The sequence below is a fragment of the Macaca nemestrina genome, chromosome 14 (genome assembly GCF_043159975.1).
Source record: "Macaca nemestrina isolate mMacNem1 chromosome 14, mMacNem.hap1, whole genome shotgun sequence".
Lineage (NCBI taxonomy): Eukaryota > Metazoa > Chordata > Mammalia > Primates > Cercopithecidae > Macaca > Macaca nemestrina.
This window is the reverse complement of record NC_092138.1, coordinates 111140833-111160505: the sequence shown is the minus strand read 5'-3', so window position 1 is coordinate 111160505 and position 19673 is coordinate 111140833. Positions and strand designations below refer to the sequence as shown.

Genomic DNA, 19673 nt, shown 5'->3' with positions numbered 1-19673 from the left:
GCAGGGAGAATTGCTTGAACCCGGGAAGTGGAGATTGCAGTGAGCCGAGATCTCTGCGCCACTGCACTCCAGCCTGGGTGACAGAGCTAGACTTCATCTCAAGAAAGAAAAAAATAAAAAGATAAGAAAAAAAAAAAAGCAAGCCACACTGCTCAGCTCTAGGTGGCACATCTTGTGCTTCCACCAATTCTTTGGAAGTTCATTTGCTCTACTCCTTGAATTGATTTTATTTATAGATTAAGGATTTTTTTTTTTTTTTTTTTTACTTACCAAGACGTAATAATGTCTGAAAAGTTTCAGCTTTGCTAAGTTAATAGCAGCTAGAGAGAAGAAAGAACAAAATGAAGAGCTCGTTAACTTCTCATTTTAAAAAGCAAGCCTCATTCAGACACCCTCTCAGTCAAGAGGCCACCTCTAATGCAGATGAGGACCACTCAGAGGCACATCCATCTATCTGGAATCAAGTCTGCTGGGCAGGCTCTCCTCCAGTCACCAGGAAAAAAATGTGGGAGCAGCACAGCCACAGGCGTGGGCTGGAGTTGGCTTGCACCAGCGATTCCCGCCCAAGGGTCAGCAGCTGTAACCTGGCTATGGTGGGAGTATACTGACATCACAGGAATTGGAAGATGCTACAAATCAGGAATTTTTTCCCCCCAGAGAGCCAGCATTAAACATTCTAGCTCTGCACAGAGCTGTGACCTCCACTGGGACTAGTCTCAGGTTGGTCCCAGAGAACCATCTGGGGGAGCTTCCCACTAGTTGAGGGTGTAAATTCAATTAACCCACAGGTGCATTTTGCAAATTTCACTGAAGTTATCATTAAGCTACTTGTAATAAGCCCTTTCAGTACCTTCCTGGCTGGATCCTACCTTCATGCATGCTCAAGGTCAGCTGAGCCAGGACAGCTACCTTCCTGACACTGCCTATGGCTCTGAAATATTGATGAGTAGAGGGAAGCCTGGCTCCCTCCCAGATCAGCAATCCTTTCATTCATCATAAACCTTCCTGCAGGAGGCAAATTAATTTTGCTTAATAGCATTCAATTACTGATTCAGTTTAAGAATGGGACCGTGGGTGGTGAAGGTTCAAATTTCCTCTTCTTCCTCCTTTGGGCTCATGATGAGTTGACGGGCAGGGAGGAGCAATCAGGCTTAGGATTCCAAAAGAAATTCCTGTAATCCTAAATTATCTTCAAGATGAGTATCAACTAACAGAATCTACAAGAACCTCCTCTGAGAAACCCAGTGCATTAATGAGGGACACTCAGAAAGTCTCACAGTTGAGAAGATAGAACACCTGCCTCTGGGGCTGCAGTGGATTCACGCAGGCACGCACACAACACCCGAAGACGCAAAATCACAGCAGCTTTCTTATCTGTTATCTGGCAACCTCTCTGGCAGTCTTGTTATTTTGAAAAAATTAAATCTCAGCCAGGTGCAGTGGCTCATATCTGTTTGGAATCCAACACTTTGGGAAGCCAAGATGGGAGGATCCCTTGAGCCCAGGAGTTTGAGACCAGCCTGGATACAGAGGGTGAGACCCCTGTCTCTTTAAAAAAAAAAATTAAAAATTAGCCAGGTATGCTGCCTACTTGGGGGCTGACGCAGGTGGACTGCTTGAGTCCAGGAGTTTGAGACCAACCTGGGCAACACAGTAGAACCCCGTTTCAAAAAAAAAAAAAAAAGGAAGGAAGAAAAGAAAAGAGAAATAGGCCGGGCGCACGCCTGTAATCCCAGCACTTTGGGAGGCTGAGGAGGGCAGATCATCTGAGGTCGGGAGTTCAAGACTAGCCTGGCCAACTTGGCAAAATCTCGTCTCTACTAAAAATACAAAAATTAGCCGGGTGGGTGCCTGTAATCCCAGCTACTTGGGAGGCTGAGGCAGGGGAACTGCTTGAACCCAGGAGGCAGAGGTTGCACTGAGCCAAGATCACGCCACTGCACTCTCCAGCGTGGGTGACAGAGCAAGACTCTGTCTCCAAAAAAAAAAAAAAAAAAAAAAAAAAAAAAGACCAGGTATGGTGGCGGCTCACGCCTGTAATCCCAGCACTTTGGGAGGCCAAGGCAGGTGGATCATGAGGCCAGGAGTTCAAGACCAGCCTGGCAAAGATGGTGAAACCCCATCTCAACTAAAAATACAAAACTTAGCCAGACATGGTGGCAGATGCCTGTAATCCCAGCTATTCGGGAGGCTGAGATGGAGAATTGCTTGAATCTGGGAGGTGGCAGTTGCAGTGAGCCAAGATCATGCTACTGCACTCCAGGCTGGGTGAATATAAGGAACCCAGTTCAAAAAACAACACAAAAAGTACATTTAAAAATTAAATCTCTCTGGTTCTCATCATTTCTTTTTTTCTTTTTTTTTTTGAGAGGTCTTGCTGTCACCCAGGCTGTAGCACAGTGGCACAATCACAGCTCGCTGCAGCCTCGACCTCCTAGACTCAAGTGATCCTCAGAATCCTGAGTAGCTGGGACCACAGGTGTGCGCCACCACGCCCGACTAATTTTTGTATTTTTAGTAGAGACGTGGTTTCACTATGTTGCTCAGGCAGGCAACAGCCTGCCTCAGTCTCCCAAAGTGCTGGGATTCAGGTGTGAGACACCGCGTCTGGCCTCATCTCTTTTTTATTCAGTCAATACAAACTCACCAAGCCCTGACTCTGAGCCAGGCCCTGGGATACAGCAGTATACACGACAGCTGCAGCCTTTACCCCTGGGGCAGCTGCCATCCTGTGAGGAGAGAAGGGCACTGAAGCACAAATTATGCACTCACTGAGTGACATGTACACACAGCCACTGCCGATGGGCGTGCGATCAGGTACTCCTCCTCCCCTGGGGGATGGAAAGGCCTTCACAGAGGACAAGACATGAGAACTGAGAAGCATCAGATATGGATAATGAAGTGCTCCCAGGGATTTTAACCTTCACCCTCTGGGATGAACTTTTTGTGTTCCTCTCTGGACGCAAACCTGCTGCTCCCATCGGCAGGGGACAATGAAATGACCAGTTCATACTGTACTCTGCCTAACAGAACCAGCGACACGACCGGAACTGTGGCCCTCCCAAACCAGCCAAACACCTCTTCAACAGGAACACTTGATTCTTCACAGCACCAACAATTAGACGGTTTAAATGATTAAAAAATGCTTTAAAAGTCTCTCCTGAATTTTGCTTGCTGAGGTCCTGACAAAGGAAACTCCTACCTTGCTTCACGAAGAAAATCAGACAGACAGAGGTGTCATGTTTTCATTCCTGGGTTTCAAGGTGCCCTGGCAGGCGTAAGCACGGGCTCCCAAGCCAGACCAGGGAAAAGGGGTGAAAGAGAGGGTTTCTCAAAGGGGCTGAACACAGCTCAGCCATGAGCCAGAGTGGGAGAAGGCAATGCGGAGAGTGCTGGAGAACAGCAGGTGTGGAGGCTCACAGGTGAGAGAGCTGCACATATCGGGGAAGGAAAAGTAGCTCAAAGCGGCTGGCCTGTGCACAGCCTAGGAAACAGGGCAGGGCTAAGAGTAAAGCCAAAAATTCAGTAACACACAGAAGACTGAACTTGTTCTCCTCGTTGGTTTTGGGGGTCCCAGGGAACCTCTAAAGCAAGATTGTCCAACCTGCACCCCAGGACAGCTTTGAATGCGGTCCAACACAAATTCGTAAACTTTCTTAAAACATTATGAGATTTTTTTTGCAATTATTTATTTTTCTTTTTTAGCTCATCAGCTATGGTTAGTGTTAGTGTGTTTTAAGTGTGGCCCAAGACAATTCTTCCAATGTGGCCCAGGGAAGCCAAAAGATTGGACACTCCTGCTCTGAAGGGTTTTGTTTTGTTTTGTTTTGCGATAGGGGCTCACTCTATCTCCCAGGCTGGAGTGCAGTGGCGTGATCATGGTTCACTGAAGGCTCAACCTGCTGGGCTTACATGATCTCAAACAGCTGGGACTATAGGCGCACACCATCGCGTCCAGCTAACTATTTATGGAGACAGGGTCTCACTACGTTGCCCAGGCTGGTCTCGAATTCTGGAGCTCAAGCAATCCTCCCATCTGTTTTCCAAACTGCTAGGACTGCGGGCATGAGGCACCCTGCCAGCCCATTTTTGTTTTTTAAACTAGTCAACTGCAGCAGTGAGAAGAAGGGAAAGAGCAGAACAAGGAGTTCGATCTGTAACTATGAAAAACCAATGGAGAGGAGCCACAACCACCTTCGAACCAGCCCCCCAAAGGCTTTAGACAACACCATGATCAGATGTTGAGACCAATCCCTCCGTGGAGGAAGGATGGAGAGAAAAAAGAGGAAGAGCCCAAATGAGGTCAAAGACCTTGAGTCTGCAGAGGCCCCTCTAAGAGGCAGTGAGATGTCCATCGATGTAGAGCAATCAAAGAGTGGATGGGGCAGTGAACAGCAGGCTGATCCCACCTCAGTGGTTGCTAGGAAAGAAGGAAGAGCAACAAGGTAATGAAGTTGAAGACAGCAGAGAGAATCTTTAAGGTAAAGTCTGATGGGTCTGTCCTTTCACAGGGAAGGAAATGAGGATGGGGAGGGGACCGAGAGAAAGCAAAGAGGTTAAGGCACTGCAGGTCTTAACCAAGTAAGGCCCAGGGTGGGGTGAGAGCAAAGGAGAGGAAGGTGCTCCGCCTGGCACCTCCCTGGCATCACGCGTCACCACGTCACATCCTCCAGGCTCAGGCAAGACACCCTCTGAAGGGAGGTAGGCTATGAGCTACTCCATAAATGAGCCTGTGCACCCCACATGGGGACTGATGAAGAAACATCACCACGGTGCAGATGCCAGGCCATGTAGGTGCTAAGACTGACAAATGGACCTTGGGGACAAGGGCTATCTTTGAGAAATGCAGTTAGAATAAGCGGAGCTCACCGTTGTTTCCAAAACCCAGCAGGCTGGCTCACGCCTATAATCCCAGTACTTTGGGAGGCTGAGGCGAGAGGATCACTTGAGCCCAGGAGGGAGAGACCAGCTTGGGCAACATAGGGAGACCTTGTCTCTACTAAAAATAAACATAAATCAGCTGGACATGGTGACACATGCCTGTAGTCCCAGCTACTTGAGAGGCTGAGGTAGGAGGGGAAGCTGAGGCCAAAGTGAGCCCTGACTGTGCCACTGCACTCCAGCTTGGGTGACCGAGTGAGACCCTGTCTCAGTAAAACAAACAAACAGATTAAAAATAAAAACCCACCAGTTGTGATGCCATCATTTCCAGTCACGCGTAAGACATTCCTTTATCAGATAGCAGTTGGCAGGGGTGAGGCTCCCAAGCCTTGCACTGGAGCTCCAGTCACAGCTGAAGCAGCAGAGGCAGGGACTGAGCTTACTCGTGGAGTAAGAAAAAGGAGAGCAGGGGGGTTAAGAGTCTGGGCCCTGTACAATTGAACATCCTGGGTTCAAATTCCAACTCTGCTGCTCACTGCCTGTGTGGCCTCCGATAAGTCAGCTAACCCTCTCTGGGCCTCGGTTTCTTCACCTGTTAAGGCAGGAGTAATGATACCCACCCTTGGGGTTGCTGGGGGAATTAATGGGGTAGTACACAGAAAGCAACTGGCTCGCAGTGAGCAGTTGGCTACTTGCCATGACAGTGTTTGTATCATATAGGATTAGCCCAATACCAAATGTAGCATATACAGTCACAGCGGCTGCCACCTCTGGCAAGAATCCAGTAAGTAAAACTGGAACAAATGGGGACCTGGGGGCTGCCAGGGCACCTGGGCTCTCCTGCAAGCAGCGCTGCCATATGCACAGGATGAGTCAGGATGCCGAGCAGGGGCTGAGCCCGCTCCGAGCAGGGTGAAACCAGCATGATGCAGTGAGCAGCCAGGCGGCAGGTTGCAGCCTGGGGTCCCACGCCTCCCTCCACTGTTCTTCCAAAGATTTCCCTGACTTAGGAACACTGACAGCCTGCTGCTCACCGGACTGTGGCAGGCTGGGTGTTGGGCTTCTGTGGGAGTGAAGGCTCACCAAGGCTGGGCGGGCTATTTCTGACCTCACCATTAGGAGCAGCAAATATGGTGAAGAATGAGTGTAGGAAGAGAAACAAGGCCCCAGGTAGGAGGCCTGCCTTCCAGCCCTGCCCCATCCCAGCTTGGTGTGCCTGCCCTTGGCCTGCCGCCTCCGTCTCCAGGCATCGAACTCCTCATATGTAGGAGAATTCCTTTGTAGCAATGGTTCTTAATGGGGGTGAACAACAGAATCACCCAAAGAGCTTTAAGTATAGATGCCCAGGCCACCCCCGTTCATCTTATGGAATCAGGCCCAGCTATGAACATTCTGAAACCTCTGCAGGGGAGAGGGAAGGAGGAGACAGGGGTGGGGGAGGGTGTCATGTCCACCTGGTCCTGGGGGTCCTGTAAGGCTGGCCTCCTGTCCTGTGGGTTCCTCTACCTCCAACTCACTCTCAGGAAAATGACCATGACACTCCATTCTGGTAAGTCCTTCTTACTGATGAGAACAGGACAAGTGCCCACTGAGGCAGGAAATACCACAGCCCCTGCAAATGCCCAACAAGTCAGTACTCTCCCTGACTCAGCAACAGAAAAGCAACGCCCCCCACAGTGCACAGGAGGCGCTGCCCCTGCCCTAGGTGGTCCCCTCTCCCCTCTAAGTGAAAGAGGAACTAAGAAGGCCAGCAAGGAGACAGATTATCCCCTCCTTCCCAGCTGACTTCCCAGGAGGATCCTGGAACTGTGACAAGGACAAAAACAACAGCACTGGTCATTGCCATCAACTGAGTCATCACCATGTGCCAGGGGCTGGGGTGGGCACCTCTCATGCTTCATCTCACAATGGCCTCTGTGGGGGAAGCAGGCCTGACACATTCAGGCCTGGAGAAGTTTAGTAAATGATCAAAGTCACCCAGCTTGTAAGTGGAGAAGCCAATACGCAAACTCAAGTCCACCTCCCTCCAAGGACCAAGCTCTTAACACCTACGCTTCATGCTAAGTGACAGGCAGTTCATAACCTTAAAGTCCACTAGCGACTTTAGGACGACACAGTTCAGGACGATTACTTCAGGACGAGGCAGTCATGACTCAAAAGGCTGGGCAATGCCCAAGAGCAGGCAGTAATCCTTTCTACGGAGTTTATACCACATGATTTATGGGACACACAGAAGCAAAGGCCCACAACAGCCACTTAAAGGGTGAAAAATTTCTAAAACAATCCTTCCCTGAGTGCAAGACAGCCTCAGAGCCTAGAAACACCCCCACCTACTCTTCATCCTCATTGTCTGCTTCCTCTCTGCTGTGCTTCAGAGGGAATTTTGAGTCAAACACAAAAATTAAAGACATAAAGATGACGGACAGCCCGGCTGGCGTTAAGAGTACCTCAGATTTACTCTGATTCTCAGCATTTCCACAATCTGCTTACGTCCTGGGCTCCATTCAGCTCGCTCAGCATGGGGGACAGAGGAGCATCCCCCGTTTGTGGTCAGGCACAGGCCTGAAAGTCTGGCTGAACAGCTTCTCTCAATCACCAAAGGACGCAGGCCACGTGCTGACCTGGGACCACACTGGCTTGAAATGTCCCTTCTGGGGAGGGTTTAGTTCACGAGCTGTCCTCTGGCCTCCACTAGGAAAAGATCCCACTAATCCCACTCAAAGACCATATCAGGAGCAAGTATGGGAAAGGCTGCGAGTGGCCAAGAACAACTACACAGATAATGAAATTCTTTGATCTTCAAAATGTTGAGTCATGTGAAAATGAATCAAAAATACATTTCTGGCCGGGCATGGTGGCTCACACCTGTAATCTCAGCACTGTGGGCGGATCACCTGAGGTCAGGAATTCAAGATCAGCCTGGCCAACATGGTGAAACCCCGTCTCTACTAAAAATACAAAAATTAGCCAGGCACGGTGGCACATGCCTGTAATCCCAGCTACTCGGGAGACTGAGGCAGAATTGCTTGAAACCAGGAGGCAGAGGTTGCAGTGAGCTGAGATCGCACCATTGCACTCCAGCCTAGGCAACAAGAGCAGAAGTCTGTCTCAAAAAACAAACAAACAAACAAAAAGCATTTGCAATATACATTTGAAGCAATGACCCAGGAGATATGAAAAGTCATCAAACTGAATAGTTAAGGACTGTGCATATTATTGTAAACAAAATTATATCTTAAATGATAAAAAGCATCAATGAAAGCAGCAGAAACAGCTCCTGAGAGCACTAAAGACCACACACAACATGAGGAGAGTTAGCTCTGACAAAGACCTCTGCTGCCAAGCCTGTTAGGTTTCCAGCTCCTATTTACCTTCCATTCTAGAACCACAGTGCACCAAAGGCCCTGCGAGAGGATGGTGTGCAAAGGGCCATGCTGATTTCAGACTCAGTTCCCGTCAGTCTCTCCTGTTTCTCTGCCAGTCGCAACCTGCAGCCGCAATGCTGTGAGCTATGCCAGTGAGACTTGGGACACAATGCTGCAGCTGGGCTGAGGCGCACACTACCGCCCACCCCTCCTGTCCACTGCACACAATCAAGCAGCGAGCTAGGCAAGAATGAAGGTCAGACTTCCCAATGCTTGATGACAAAGGCTGGTTAACAGCAGGCAGAACCTTCTCAGCAAGAGACTCTGACCTTCCCTAAATACTGCAGTCATCAATTGAGAAGAGCTGGTGGTTCTCAACAATGTCTCAAGACACACGGAAAGCACATGCATGTTAACACCAGTAGGCAGAAGAACCAGGCCCAGGCAGGTCCAGGGAGGGTCTGCCACCACAGACCATTAACCAGGTCCTCTGGCAGGCTGTGGGCCCCCTGAAGTACTATATTCCCAACACTTTAAAGGCCTAAAAAAAGCCTGACAATGTGTCCAAGACAAGACTGCCTCTCAGCAGGATGATATGAGAGGCCTCTGCTCTTGGGTATAGCTTAAATGAACTGAGAGTGGTACCACTGGTTAATGGATTATTTCATAATGTTGATCAGAAGCTGTGACTCGGTTGATGGCATTACAGGAATAGAGTGCAATCTGCTAACGAAAAGTAATGACAAGAGGGTTTTGGTGATTAAAGAAATTTAAAATCACTGTATTAAACCAGCTTAATAAAAAACACACATTGGCCAGGCACAGTGGCTCATGCCTGTAATCCCAGCACTTTGAGAGGCCGAGGCAGGCAGATCACCTGAGCCTCCCAAATAGCTGGGGTTACAGGTGTGCACCACTACGTACGCCTGGCTAATTTTTTTTTTTTTTTGAGACGGAGTCTCACTGTTGCCCAGTCTGGAGTCCAGTGGCACGATCTCAGCTCACTGCAAGCTCCGCCTCCCAGGTTCACGCCATTCTCCTGCCTCAGCCTCCCGAGTAGCTGGAACTACAGGCGCCCGCCACCACGCCCGGCTAATTTTTTGTATTTTTAGTAGAGACGGGGTTTCACCCTGTTAGCCAGGATAGTCTCAATCTCCTGGCCTCAAGCAATCCACCCACCTCGCCTTCCTGAAATGCTGGGATTACAGGTGAGAGCCACCATGCCTGGCCTATTTTTCTTTTTTAAAAGAAAACAAAAAAGAACAGAGCAGAACTGCTCTTTGAGGTTCATTCCAGTGGAAGTGATAGAAAAGAGAAAGCAAGAAAAAAAAAAAGCAGAAAAAGGGGAGAGGGTCTCTCCTGGGAATGAGTCCTTCCGGGTAAGTCTCACATCATAATGAGGCTGGTGTGTTCCTATCCAAATCACTGCAGAAGGGTAATAAGATGATTTAAATTAATCTAAAGAAGAGGTTATTAAATCTGGGGTCCATGAATCTTATGATATTACATGGAAAATTTTATATAGACATGGGAAAGTCTGTATCTCTCACTAGATTCTCAAATAGGTCTATTATTCCCCAAAGGGATAAAAACCAACAATAGGAAAAGGAAAGCAAGGATGAAAAATAAGAATTAAATATATAAAGATGAGTTGCAGCCATGATACACGCAGTGATTATTTCTCTTCTTGTCTTCCCTAGTAGGTTTCTTGTTAGGTCTGTTTATATGAACATACCCAAATACAACAGAGTTCTTTGGCATAAGCTGCCCTGGGCTAACAGACATCTTAAATAACCACAAGCATCTGGCCAACTAAGTCTGGAATAAGCTCAATAGGCAAAGGAAGAGAAGAACCAGACAGACCTTCACTCAACTTCACATCCCCATGTCCATGAGAGACTCAACAAGCCTCATCTCTAACACAACAGTTCTCCATCTTTTGGTCTGAAGACCTTTTCACACTTTTAAAAATTCCCTAAGACCCCAAGATTTTTGTTAATATGATTACATCTACAAATATGGATCAGAAAGTAAAACAGGATGGGTCCAGTGGCTCATACCTGTATTCCCAGCCCTTTGGGAGACTGAGGCAGGAGGACAGCTAGAGGCCAGAAGTTCAAGATCAGCCTGGGCAATATGGTGAGACTCCATCTCCGCGAAAAAAATGTTTTTAATTAGTGAGGCATGGTAGTGCATGCCTGTAATTCCAGCTACGTGGGAGGCTAAGATGAGAAGACCACATGAGCCTAGAAGTTCGAGGTTACAATGAACTATGATCACACCACTGCACTCCAGCCTGCATGACACAGGACCCTGTCTCTAAAATTAATATATATATATATATTTGAGACAGAGTCCTATTCTGTGGCCCAGGCTGGAGTGCAGTGGCATGATATCCATTCACTGCAACCTCCACCTCCCAGGTTCAAGCAATCCTTCTGCCTCAGCTTCCTGGGTAGGTGGGACTACAGGTGTGTGCTACCATGCCCAGCTAATTTTTGTATTTTTAGTAGAGACAGGGTTTTACCATGTTGGCCAGGCTGGTCTCGAACTCCTGACCTCAACTGATCCGTTTGCCTCCTCCTCCCAAAGTGCTGGGATTACAGGCATAAGCTACTTTGCCTGGCCCCAAAATAAAAAACCTCTTTTCTAAAAAAAAAAGAAGAAGAAGAATGAGAAGAGTGGAATTATTTTTGTAATTCTCTTTAATGTCTAGCTTAATAAGATGCAGCTGGGTCCTCATATTTGATTCAATCAGCATTCAACTTGCTGTGAGGGAGTATTCGGTTAAAATATATGAAGAAAATCTGGCCCTATACAGATAGATATAGGCCTTTTCAGATTACTGTGAATAGTCTGTGATTCTACATTAAAGCCTGACAAGAGGTTGCTTCTAAAGATGAGGGAGGTGGGGAATCTGAAATGTATCAATGAACGTTCCACACTCTCACATTAATAAACTCCTCTGGGCCAGGCGCGGTGGCTCAAGCCTGTAATCCCAGCAATTTGGGAGGCTGAGACGGGCGGATCACGAGGTCAAGAGATCGAGACCATCCTGGCTAACACAGTGAAACCCCGTCTCTACTAAAAATACAAAAAACTAGCCGGGCGAGGTGGCGGGCGCCTGTAGTCCCAGCTACGCGGGAGGCTGAGGCAGGAGAATGGCGTGAACCCGGGAGGCGGACCTTGCAGTGAGCTGAGATCCAGCCACTGCACTCCAGCCTGGGTGACAGAGCGAGACTCCGTCTCAAAAAAAAAAAAAAAAAAAAACAAAAACCAAAAAACTCCCCTGGTCCATCTTGCAGTTTCAGGAGAGCTTTTACCCCAGTGCATAACTGGAACATCCTGCACTGGCCAGGTGGAAGACACCATTTCAGTGTGTTATGTAGATCTCCCAGATACAGAAACATTTTATTACAGAATTCCTAAAAAATCACATTGTTAATATCACCTCTGCTTACATCAGAAGTCTTATAAGAACTGGGAAACTGGTTGGGCGTGGTGGCTCACATCTATAATCCCAGCATTTTGGGAGGCCAAGGTGAGCGGATCACTTGAGGTCAGAGTTTGAGACCAGCTTGGGCAACAAAGTGAGACCCTATCTCTACAAAAAATACAAGAATTAGCCGGGCATGGTGGCAAAGACCTGAAGTCCCACCTACTCAGGAGGCTGCAGTGGGAGGCTCACTTGAGCCCAGGAGGTCAAGGCTGCAGTGAGCTGAGATTGTGCCACTGCACTCCAGCCTGACTCAAGGAAAAAAAAAAAAACTGGGAAACTGTCAGTTAGGAAACTGTCAGGCTTATAGGGATAAATACAAGTTTTCCTTTATCACTAGCAACAAATACTGTTAGTTATTTTTGTTGAAGTAATATGTTCACTTTGTTCATTTTCAAGAGAATGTCCACCAAAAACCCAAGTCTGTGTCACCATAACAGTCATTCTTCCAGATAAAAGCAGCTTGGCCAGGCACAGTGGCTCATGCCTGTAATCCAAGTACTCTGGGAGGCCTAGGTGGATGGATCACTTGAGCTCAGGAGTTTGAGACCAGCCTGGGCAATATGACAAAATCCTATCTCTACAAAAAATACAAAAATTAGCCGGGCATGGCAGCACACGCCTGTAGTCCCAGCTACTGTGAGGGGTAAGGTGAGAAGATCAGCTGAGCCCAGGAGGCTGAGACTGCGGCTGCAGTGAGCCAAGATTATACCACTGGACTCCAGCCTGGGCAACAGTGCAAGACCCTGTCTCAAATAAATAAATAAAAAACAACAACAACAAAAAATAAAAGCAGCTAGTTCAGCTTGCAATTCAAACAAGTGCACATGTACTATCCCTCAAGGCCACACCCATCACACTTCAGGCCCAGCAGCAGTGCTGTGTGCACCCCTCCCATGCTGTCTCACAGAACATTAAAAGGCAAGGGTTGAGATTTAATCACGTGAACAGTTTTATTATTTCAAGACCATTCTTAAGTGATATGAGCCTTTTTCGCCCCCTGTGAGTAGGTGACAGTCAAGAATGCAGTGGCTACTAGTAGAGTCTGGTGCCACAGCCTGGAATCACGTGAGGGTGCCGGCAATTTTACCCATCATTGCTTTTCACCATCAGGCAATGTCAACAGTACAAGAGACTCATACTGTATGATTATGAAAATAGTTTAGATCCTGAGGAGCCCCTCGAGAACCGCTGCCCTAACAAATGCCTCGCATGGCCGCGGCTCCTTTCAGAGCACAGCGGCACCTCGGAACGAAGCCATTCCTCCCTCAACTCTGCAGCCAGCCAACCGGGATGATGTAAATACTTCTGAAGCTCACATGAAAGCTCAGGCTCTTAAGAATATATCTTCTGACTTTTCCTCCGAAACACAAGGCCAAAAAAAGGATGGTCAGCAGCAGAGACTGTTAATTAAATTTACAGTGTGTATCTCGACACCAGTCCTATAAGGTAATGACACTGGAGAAAGAGAAGGCAATGGGGATGCGAGCTCAAGGGCAGTCAGAGCCAGTAAATCTTGGCAGGCAAGACAGAGTGGAGCCAGCGCTAGGTGTGTCTGTGCGAGACTCAATTAAGCTCCCCCTCGGAGGATGCAGTGCAGCTGTGAGTCTCAGTGATCGAGGACCTGAGAGAAGCAACAGCATGTGACAGGAGAGACAAAGGCATGGCTAAAGGCCAATGGGCAGCTTCGGCCTCAATGCTTTCCTTTAGATTTCCCTCAGGTTTGGTCAAAAGGAATCCAGAGACAAAGAAATAAAAGCCAAAAAAAAAAACACTCTCTGAAAGCTATATTCACCCCAAATGCAGGAAGAAAAACTACAAATAGCATTTCTCTCACTTGCAATTACTGGGCCTGGACTGCATCTAAACTAAAAATGAGATTCTTTGCCATAGTGGCTTTTGTTGTTGTTGCTTTGAGATAGGGTCTGGCTCTGTTGCCCAAGCTGGAGTGCAGTGGTACAATCTCAGCTCACTGTAGCCTTGATCTCCTGGGCTCAAGTGATCTTCTCACCTCACTCTCCCAAGTAGCTGGGACTACAGGTGTGTGCCATCAAGTCCGGCTAATTTTTGTATTTTTTTGTAGACGTGGGGTTTTGCCATGTTGCCCAGGCTGGTCTGCCATAGTTTTTTGTATGGTTTTTGGTAGAGATGGGATGTTGCTATGTCACCCATGCTGGTCTCAAACTCCTGGCCTCAAGCAATCCTCCTGCCTCGGCCTCCCAAAGTGCTAGGATTATAGGCATGAGCCACCATGCCTGGTCTAAAAATGAGATTCTTAAGCCCAAAGTGGCCAGATGAAGTGGCTCACACCTGTAATGACAGCATTTTGGGAGGCCCCATGAGGTAGGAGGATGGCTTGAGGTTAGGAGTTCAAGACCAGCGTGGGCAACACAGTGAGACCTCATCTCTACTAAACTTTAAATTAAAAAAAATAAAAGCTCAAGTTACTGTCAAGGCCATGAAATGAGTCACTGGAATAATGAGCCTGAGAACAGGAAACAGAATGTCAGGCTCTACCCAGCAAAGCTTCCAAATCTAATAGGAGACATTACTGCCCATGGCCTTTGTGCTCCCAGTCGCCTCCAGATCTCAGGAGAAGTGAACCGTGGGGGCACAGAGGCCAATGGGGCCACAGATCTCAGAACCAGCGACTAGCAGCATGCTCACTCCCACTTTCCCGCAAGCTCCATAGCACATAGCCACCCTGCAGTCACACCCGAGGTCGGCTCCAGCACAGAAGGCCATTCCTGAGACCTCTCTGCAGGGGAGGCTTCAGCTGGGAACATGGCTGCTCTGGCTCTGGCAGTGTCACAAGCATAACCATTTTTCAGGGTACAGAGTGATGCCCAAAAGCATTTCACAGCCTCAATCAATTCAGGGAAAAGACCATGAACCAAAATGACAATCTCATTCTAATCTGCTCTGTCCCTCTTTCAGAGGATTTGTAATATTTGCTGATGAGAAATGGGTGCTTCCTTAGCAGATATCTTCCTAAGAATGGGGAATGTGAACCCTGGTTTACCTATGCGACTTCTGCTCTTAGATTTCGCTCTCTGCTGAAGAGGTCCCATGCTGTCACCTGGTGGAAAAAATGAGAAACTGCCTTGTGTGCTCAGGCCATGACAAAAGCATTCCTGTTAAAGGAAGTTACCCTTTACTACAGATGCTGGGGGACAACGCTGACCCTGCGCTGCCTCACCTGCTGTGCCATCTACTCCAGACAGAGCACCTTACTAAGATCCTCAGCTACCAACCAACCTCAGGTGGAATAAATTGTCCCAGCGGCAGTCACTACAGCCACCCCACACTTGCTAAAGCGAGATGGAGGATTGAAGAGGCAGGTGAGTCAGGAGGACAAAGCAGGGGCCCGGGAGGATGCGAAGAAGGGAGGAATTCATCAAGGGGCAGGATCGAGCAAGGAGAAACACACAGGTAAGCCTCGCCAACAAAAAACATTGCCCTTGGGATTTTTACACATTTTTAGCCAAACAGCCGGAAGAACCAATGAGAAATACAGAAGTTTACAAGATAATAAAGTTAAATGGTCTCATCGCGATATATTAAAATAAGAAAAAGCCTACCTGTTCACCAAGTTACAAATACAGTAAAACTATCTTCTTATATAACATGGATAAAAGAAAAATAAGGACAAGAATATCTCCAAACAGGCTGGGCGTGGTGGTTCACACTTGTAATCCCAGCACTTTGGGAGGCCGAGGCAGGTGGATCTCTTGAGGTCAGGAGTTCGAGACCAGCCTGGCCAATGTGGTGAAACCCCATCTGTCCTAAAAACACAAAAATTAGCCGAGTGTGGTAGCAGGCACCTGTAATCCCAGCTACTTGGGAGGTTGAGGAGGGAGAATCGCTTGAACCCAGAAGGCAGAGGCTCCAGTGAGCAGAGATCGCACCATTGCACTCCAGCCTGGGCAACAAGAGCAAAATTCCATCTCAAAAAAAAAAAAAAAAAAAAAAAAAAAAATCCCCAGTTATTCCCAGAGGTGGATTTGTACTTCCTACCTTGGGTTCTTCTACTGATGGCAGGGTGCTTTACTGGGCTCCAAGAAAGGCTATGTAGCCAGGCTAAAGTAAAAGCTCTGTGACTCCTGCTTAAAGCCACTGAAAAGAACCTATCACAAGAGGACACTCCAGAGGTAAAAGAAGGGAACCTGGTATCTTTGAGGGAAAAAAATGAGAAAAATGAGAGAAGGGCTATTCCCAGGGCTAGAAAGAAAACAAAGGCTGGTGCAGGTCGTAGAAGCTGAGTGCGCCTTGCTGGCCTCTGAGCACTGACCAAGGCTCCTAGCCTGGGTGAGACTTGCACACAGGCTTCCCAGGAGCAAAAGTTACTTGAGCCTGGACAGCAGGAATGCCGCACTATCTGTTCCAGGCCCAAACTGGCGAGATCCTCCAGAATACTGTGCCCTAAATAACAACCTAGGGCTGACCCTGGCTTGAAGCCTCAAAGTCATGTTTAATTCAACTTAAATAAATAATGTGTTATTAGCTGTATACCAGGTTGATGAAATAAGATTTACAGCTACTATGCATTTTCCAAATTTTCTAAAATGAAGCTACATTGGCTTTATAATCAGAAATAGGGTCAGCCTATTTCAGTGGGTCTGAAATTCCCACTTGTGCCATGGCAGCCTGTGGTCATGAACATTATTCAAATCAGCCCAGAACCACACAAAACATTTTCTTTGCAGCTTCTCTTCTGATTTAGGAGGCATAACTGGAAAATCAAGGAGATGTAAAAGGGCTATAAAGGGCACAACCATTTCAATATCAGGTAGTTTTCAAGGTTCCTTCTGCCATCAGAGTCTCGCTTTAAATGAATACCGACACATCTATTTTGAAAGTGTGTGAAATCAGCAGGCAGGGCTGCTTTACACATAGCCATCTCCAATCCATTATCCCTCCTGTTCTCACAGTGAAGTGTTATCTGGACCTTCCAAGACAAGATTTTCTCTTCCTGACTCAGTTTTGAGAAGGTGAAAATCACAATCACAAGTGGAAATGAAATGAATCATCTTAATAAGCAGCAGTCACCCCCAACCTCCTCCTTATACAACTGACTCAACACCTCCTTCTCCAAACCACCCCGGCTGCTCTCACGAAGTGGGCCCCAGGCCTCCCCTAGCTCGCCTCCCAGGAAGACAGCATCTTGAGGCCACAGGCTGCCTCCACTCCTCTGCAGTGCCCCAGCACGTGGGTTCAGAGCAAGCTGAGCAACACAAAATGAGCACGAGGGAACTTGCCTTTTCCATCTGTTGCTGATGCTTCTTGTAAATGTCTGATTGACCTAAAAATAAACATTTAGAGAACAAAAAGTTAGCTGGCAAATCTGCACTCCTCTCTATTTGCAGCTCTAGTAACTTGAGACTGAATTCCTCAATTATATGCTGAAAGGCTGGACTAGATCATTTTAGAGCACTCTCCCTAAAATAGGGGATGGTTGATAATCAACACGCCTGAGGTAAAGTCGCCCTCTGCTGGCCAAATCTGTGGCAGTAAGTCTAGCAGGGACCAGAGTGTGAGGAAAAAACAAAACTCCATCATTTAATGCTCCTGTTAATCTCTCACTCCCACAACCACCCCCCACCCAACACTCCCATGACAACGGAGCATCACTGAACTCACCTGCCACCAGGAGAGAATAAACCAAAGAAGAAAGTCACCAGCTGACTTCTAGAGTCTAGGTCTAAGAGCTGTGAACGTACAGCTCCATACAAACTCATTGAGTGGAGATTTTTAACATTGCTGGAAAATGCCAGCCTCCAGGGACACTGTTTCGGGCTGTGATGTGCTGGTAATTAACGACCATCATTACGGTTCAGGCAGAGGAACATTAACATCATTACAGAAGCCGCAGGTGAGAGGTGGAGGCACCATGAAAAGCCACCAACGGAGAGACTACCCTGAGGGCTAAGCAGGGCACAGGCAGACAGGCTGTGTGAGGGAAGGCAGCTGGGGTCTGACACTGTCACTCACTCTTGTCAGCAAATCTTTAAATCCTCCGTAATTTGCGCACCTGTGAGAGGGGCTATCTGCTTGAGAACTGAATGGACCACCACACGAAAGCTAACCAGTACACTGCTGGCCCTGAAGCAATGCTGGCTGAATCGGGATATTTACAAGTATTATTATTATTGTTATTATTTTATTTATTTATTTTTGAGACACAGTCTTGCTCTGCTGCCAGGCTGAGGTGCAGTGGCATGATCTTGGCTCACTGCAACCTCCGCCTCCTGGGTTCAAGCGATTCTCCTGCCTCAGTCTCCGGAGCAGTTGGGACTACAGGCGCACGCCACCATCCCCAGCTAATTTTTGTATTTTTAGTTGAGACGGAGTTTCACCACGTTGGCCAGGATGGTCTTGATCTCTTGACCTCATGATCTGCCCGGCCTAAAAAATATTACTAATCTTGAATCACCTCTCCAGTACTTACTTTTTTTCATTTTACAGTAATTTTTAGGATATTTACCTTAAGGAATTTTGCCATTTGGAATCTGCTCATTAGCGTCGTAATTAACAAGGGGCAGGAAATGGCTGCTTACACCTCGACAGCTTGTTGGTATCCCTTACATTTGACCGTTCTGATAGTGGCATGTGTAAAAAGTAGGGCGTGGGCCGGGCGCAGTGGCTCATGCCTATAATCCCAGCACTTTGGGAGGCGTAGGCAGGTGGATCACAAGGTCAGGCGATCAAGACCATCCTGGTTAACACAGTGAAACCCCGTCTCTACTAAAAAAAATACCAAAAATTAGCCGGGCGTGGTGGCGGGCTCCTGCAGTCCCAGCTACTCAGGAGGCTGAGGCAGAAGAATGGCGTGAACCCGGGAGGTGGAGCTTTCAGTGAGCCAAAATCGCGCCACTGCGCTCCAGCCTGGGCAACAGAGCAAGACTCTGTTTAAAAAAAAAAAAAAAAAAAAAAAAAAGTAGGGCGTGAACCTCTGTTCCCTAATGAGGCGCTCTTTTCGATCTGGAAACAATGCTGGACATCCTATGTTATAGATACCCGAGTGCCTAATTCCTGTGCAGGACGGCAGGAGGCTGCAGTGAGGAGGAAGAGTCATTCATACTCCACCGGATGCGGTGGCTCATGCCTCTAATCCCAGCACTTTGGGAGGCTGGGGTGGGAAGATCACTTGAACTCAGGAGTTTGAGACCAGCCTGGGCAACATGGCAAAACCCTGTCTCCAAAAAATTGGCTGGGTATGGTAGTGTGTGCCTGTGGTCCCAGTTACCCAGGAGGCTGAGGTAGGAGCATCATTCATACTCTCTTCTATGCTGGTAGCTGTCTGGTGAACTGATACTAGATCATGTGTAATGTATGATGGAATTAGGGTGAAGAGTGAATCTAACTGGCTGGAATGAGAAGTACTCTCCACTGGCACCATGTTATAAATAATGAGAGTAACTGACAAACCCCTGGATCCTCAAAAATATTAATTTATTGGATGGAGCACTGCAATAAGAAGTACCTCAGCCAGGTGTGGTGGCTCACGCCTGTAGTCCCAGCACTTTGGGAGGACAAGGCGGGCAGATCACCTGAGGTCAGGAGTTTGAGACCAGCCTGGCCAAAATGGCGAAACCCTGTCTCTACTAAAAATACAAAAAAAAAAATTAGCGAGGCATGTGGCACGCACCTGTAATCCCAGCTACTCAGGAGGCTGAGGCAGGAGAATCATTTGAACCTGGGAGGCAGAGGTTGCAGTGAACCGAGATTGAGCCATTGCACTCCAGCCTGGGCAACAAGAGCGAGACTCCATCTCGGGTTTAAAAAAAAAAAAAAGAAGCACTTCACTTCTAATTGAAGGCAGGGGTAAATCTATTTTCTTTAAAATTTGTTTCAAAAGAATTGCATTCCAATAGCCATGGAATTACATCACCAAGGGTGAAGTGTTTTATTGCTGCTAGCCTTCTGAATTT

At 47.6% G+C, this 19673-nt stretch overlaps 1 protein-coding gene across 3 annotated transcripts in view; it reads right to left on the bottom strand.

Moving 5' to 3' along the window:
* LOC105464030 (G protein-coupled receptor 107) overlaps positions 1 to 19673 on the bottom strand; it is an 83232-nt gene that overhangs the window by 14615 nt on the left and 48944 nt on the right. The window contains exons 14-18 of one of the 3 annotated variants that reach the window (XM_071078432.1): positions 17001 to 17044; positions 14765 to 14821; positions 14497 to 14498; positions 10307 to 10391; positions 271 to 320 (exon numbers count right to left, since the gene is read on the bottom strand). In XM_071078432.1, the coding sequence (XP_070934533.1) occupies positions 271 to 320; positions 10307 to 10391; positions 14497 to 14498; positions 14765 to 14821; positions 17001 to 17044 (238 nt within the window). The remainder of the gene's footprint in view (positions 1 to 270; positions 321 to 10306; positions 10392 to 14496; positions 14499 to 14764; positions 14822 to 17000; positions 17045 to 19673) is intronic. The other 2 variants (XM_011711645.3, XM_011711646.3) reach the window with 2 other exon arrangements.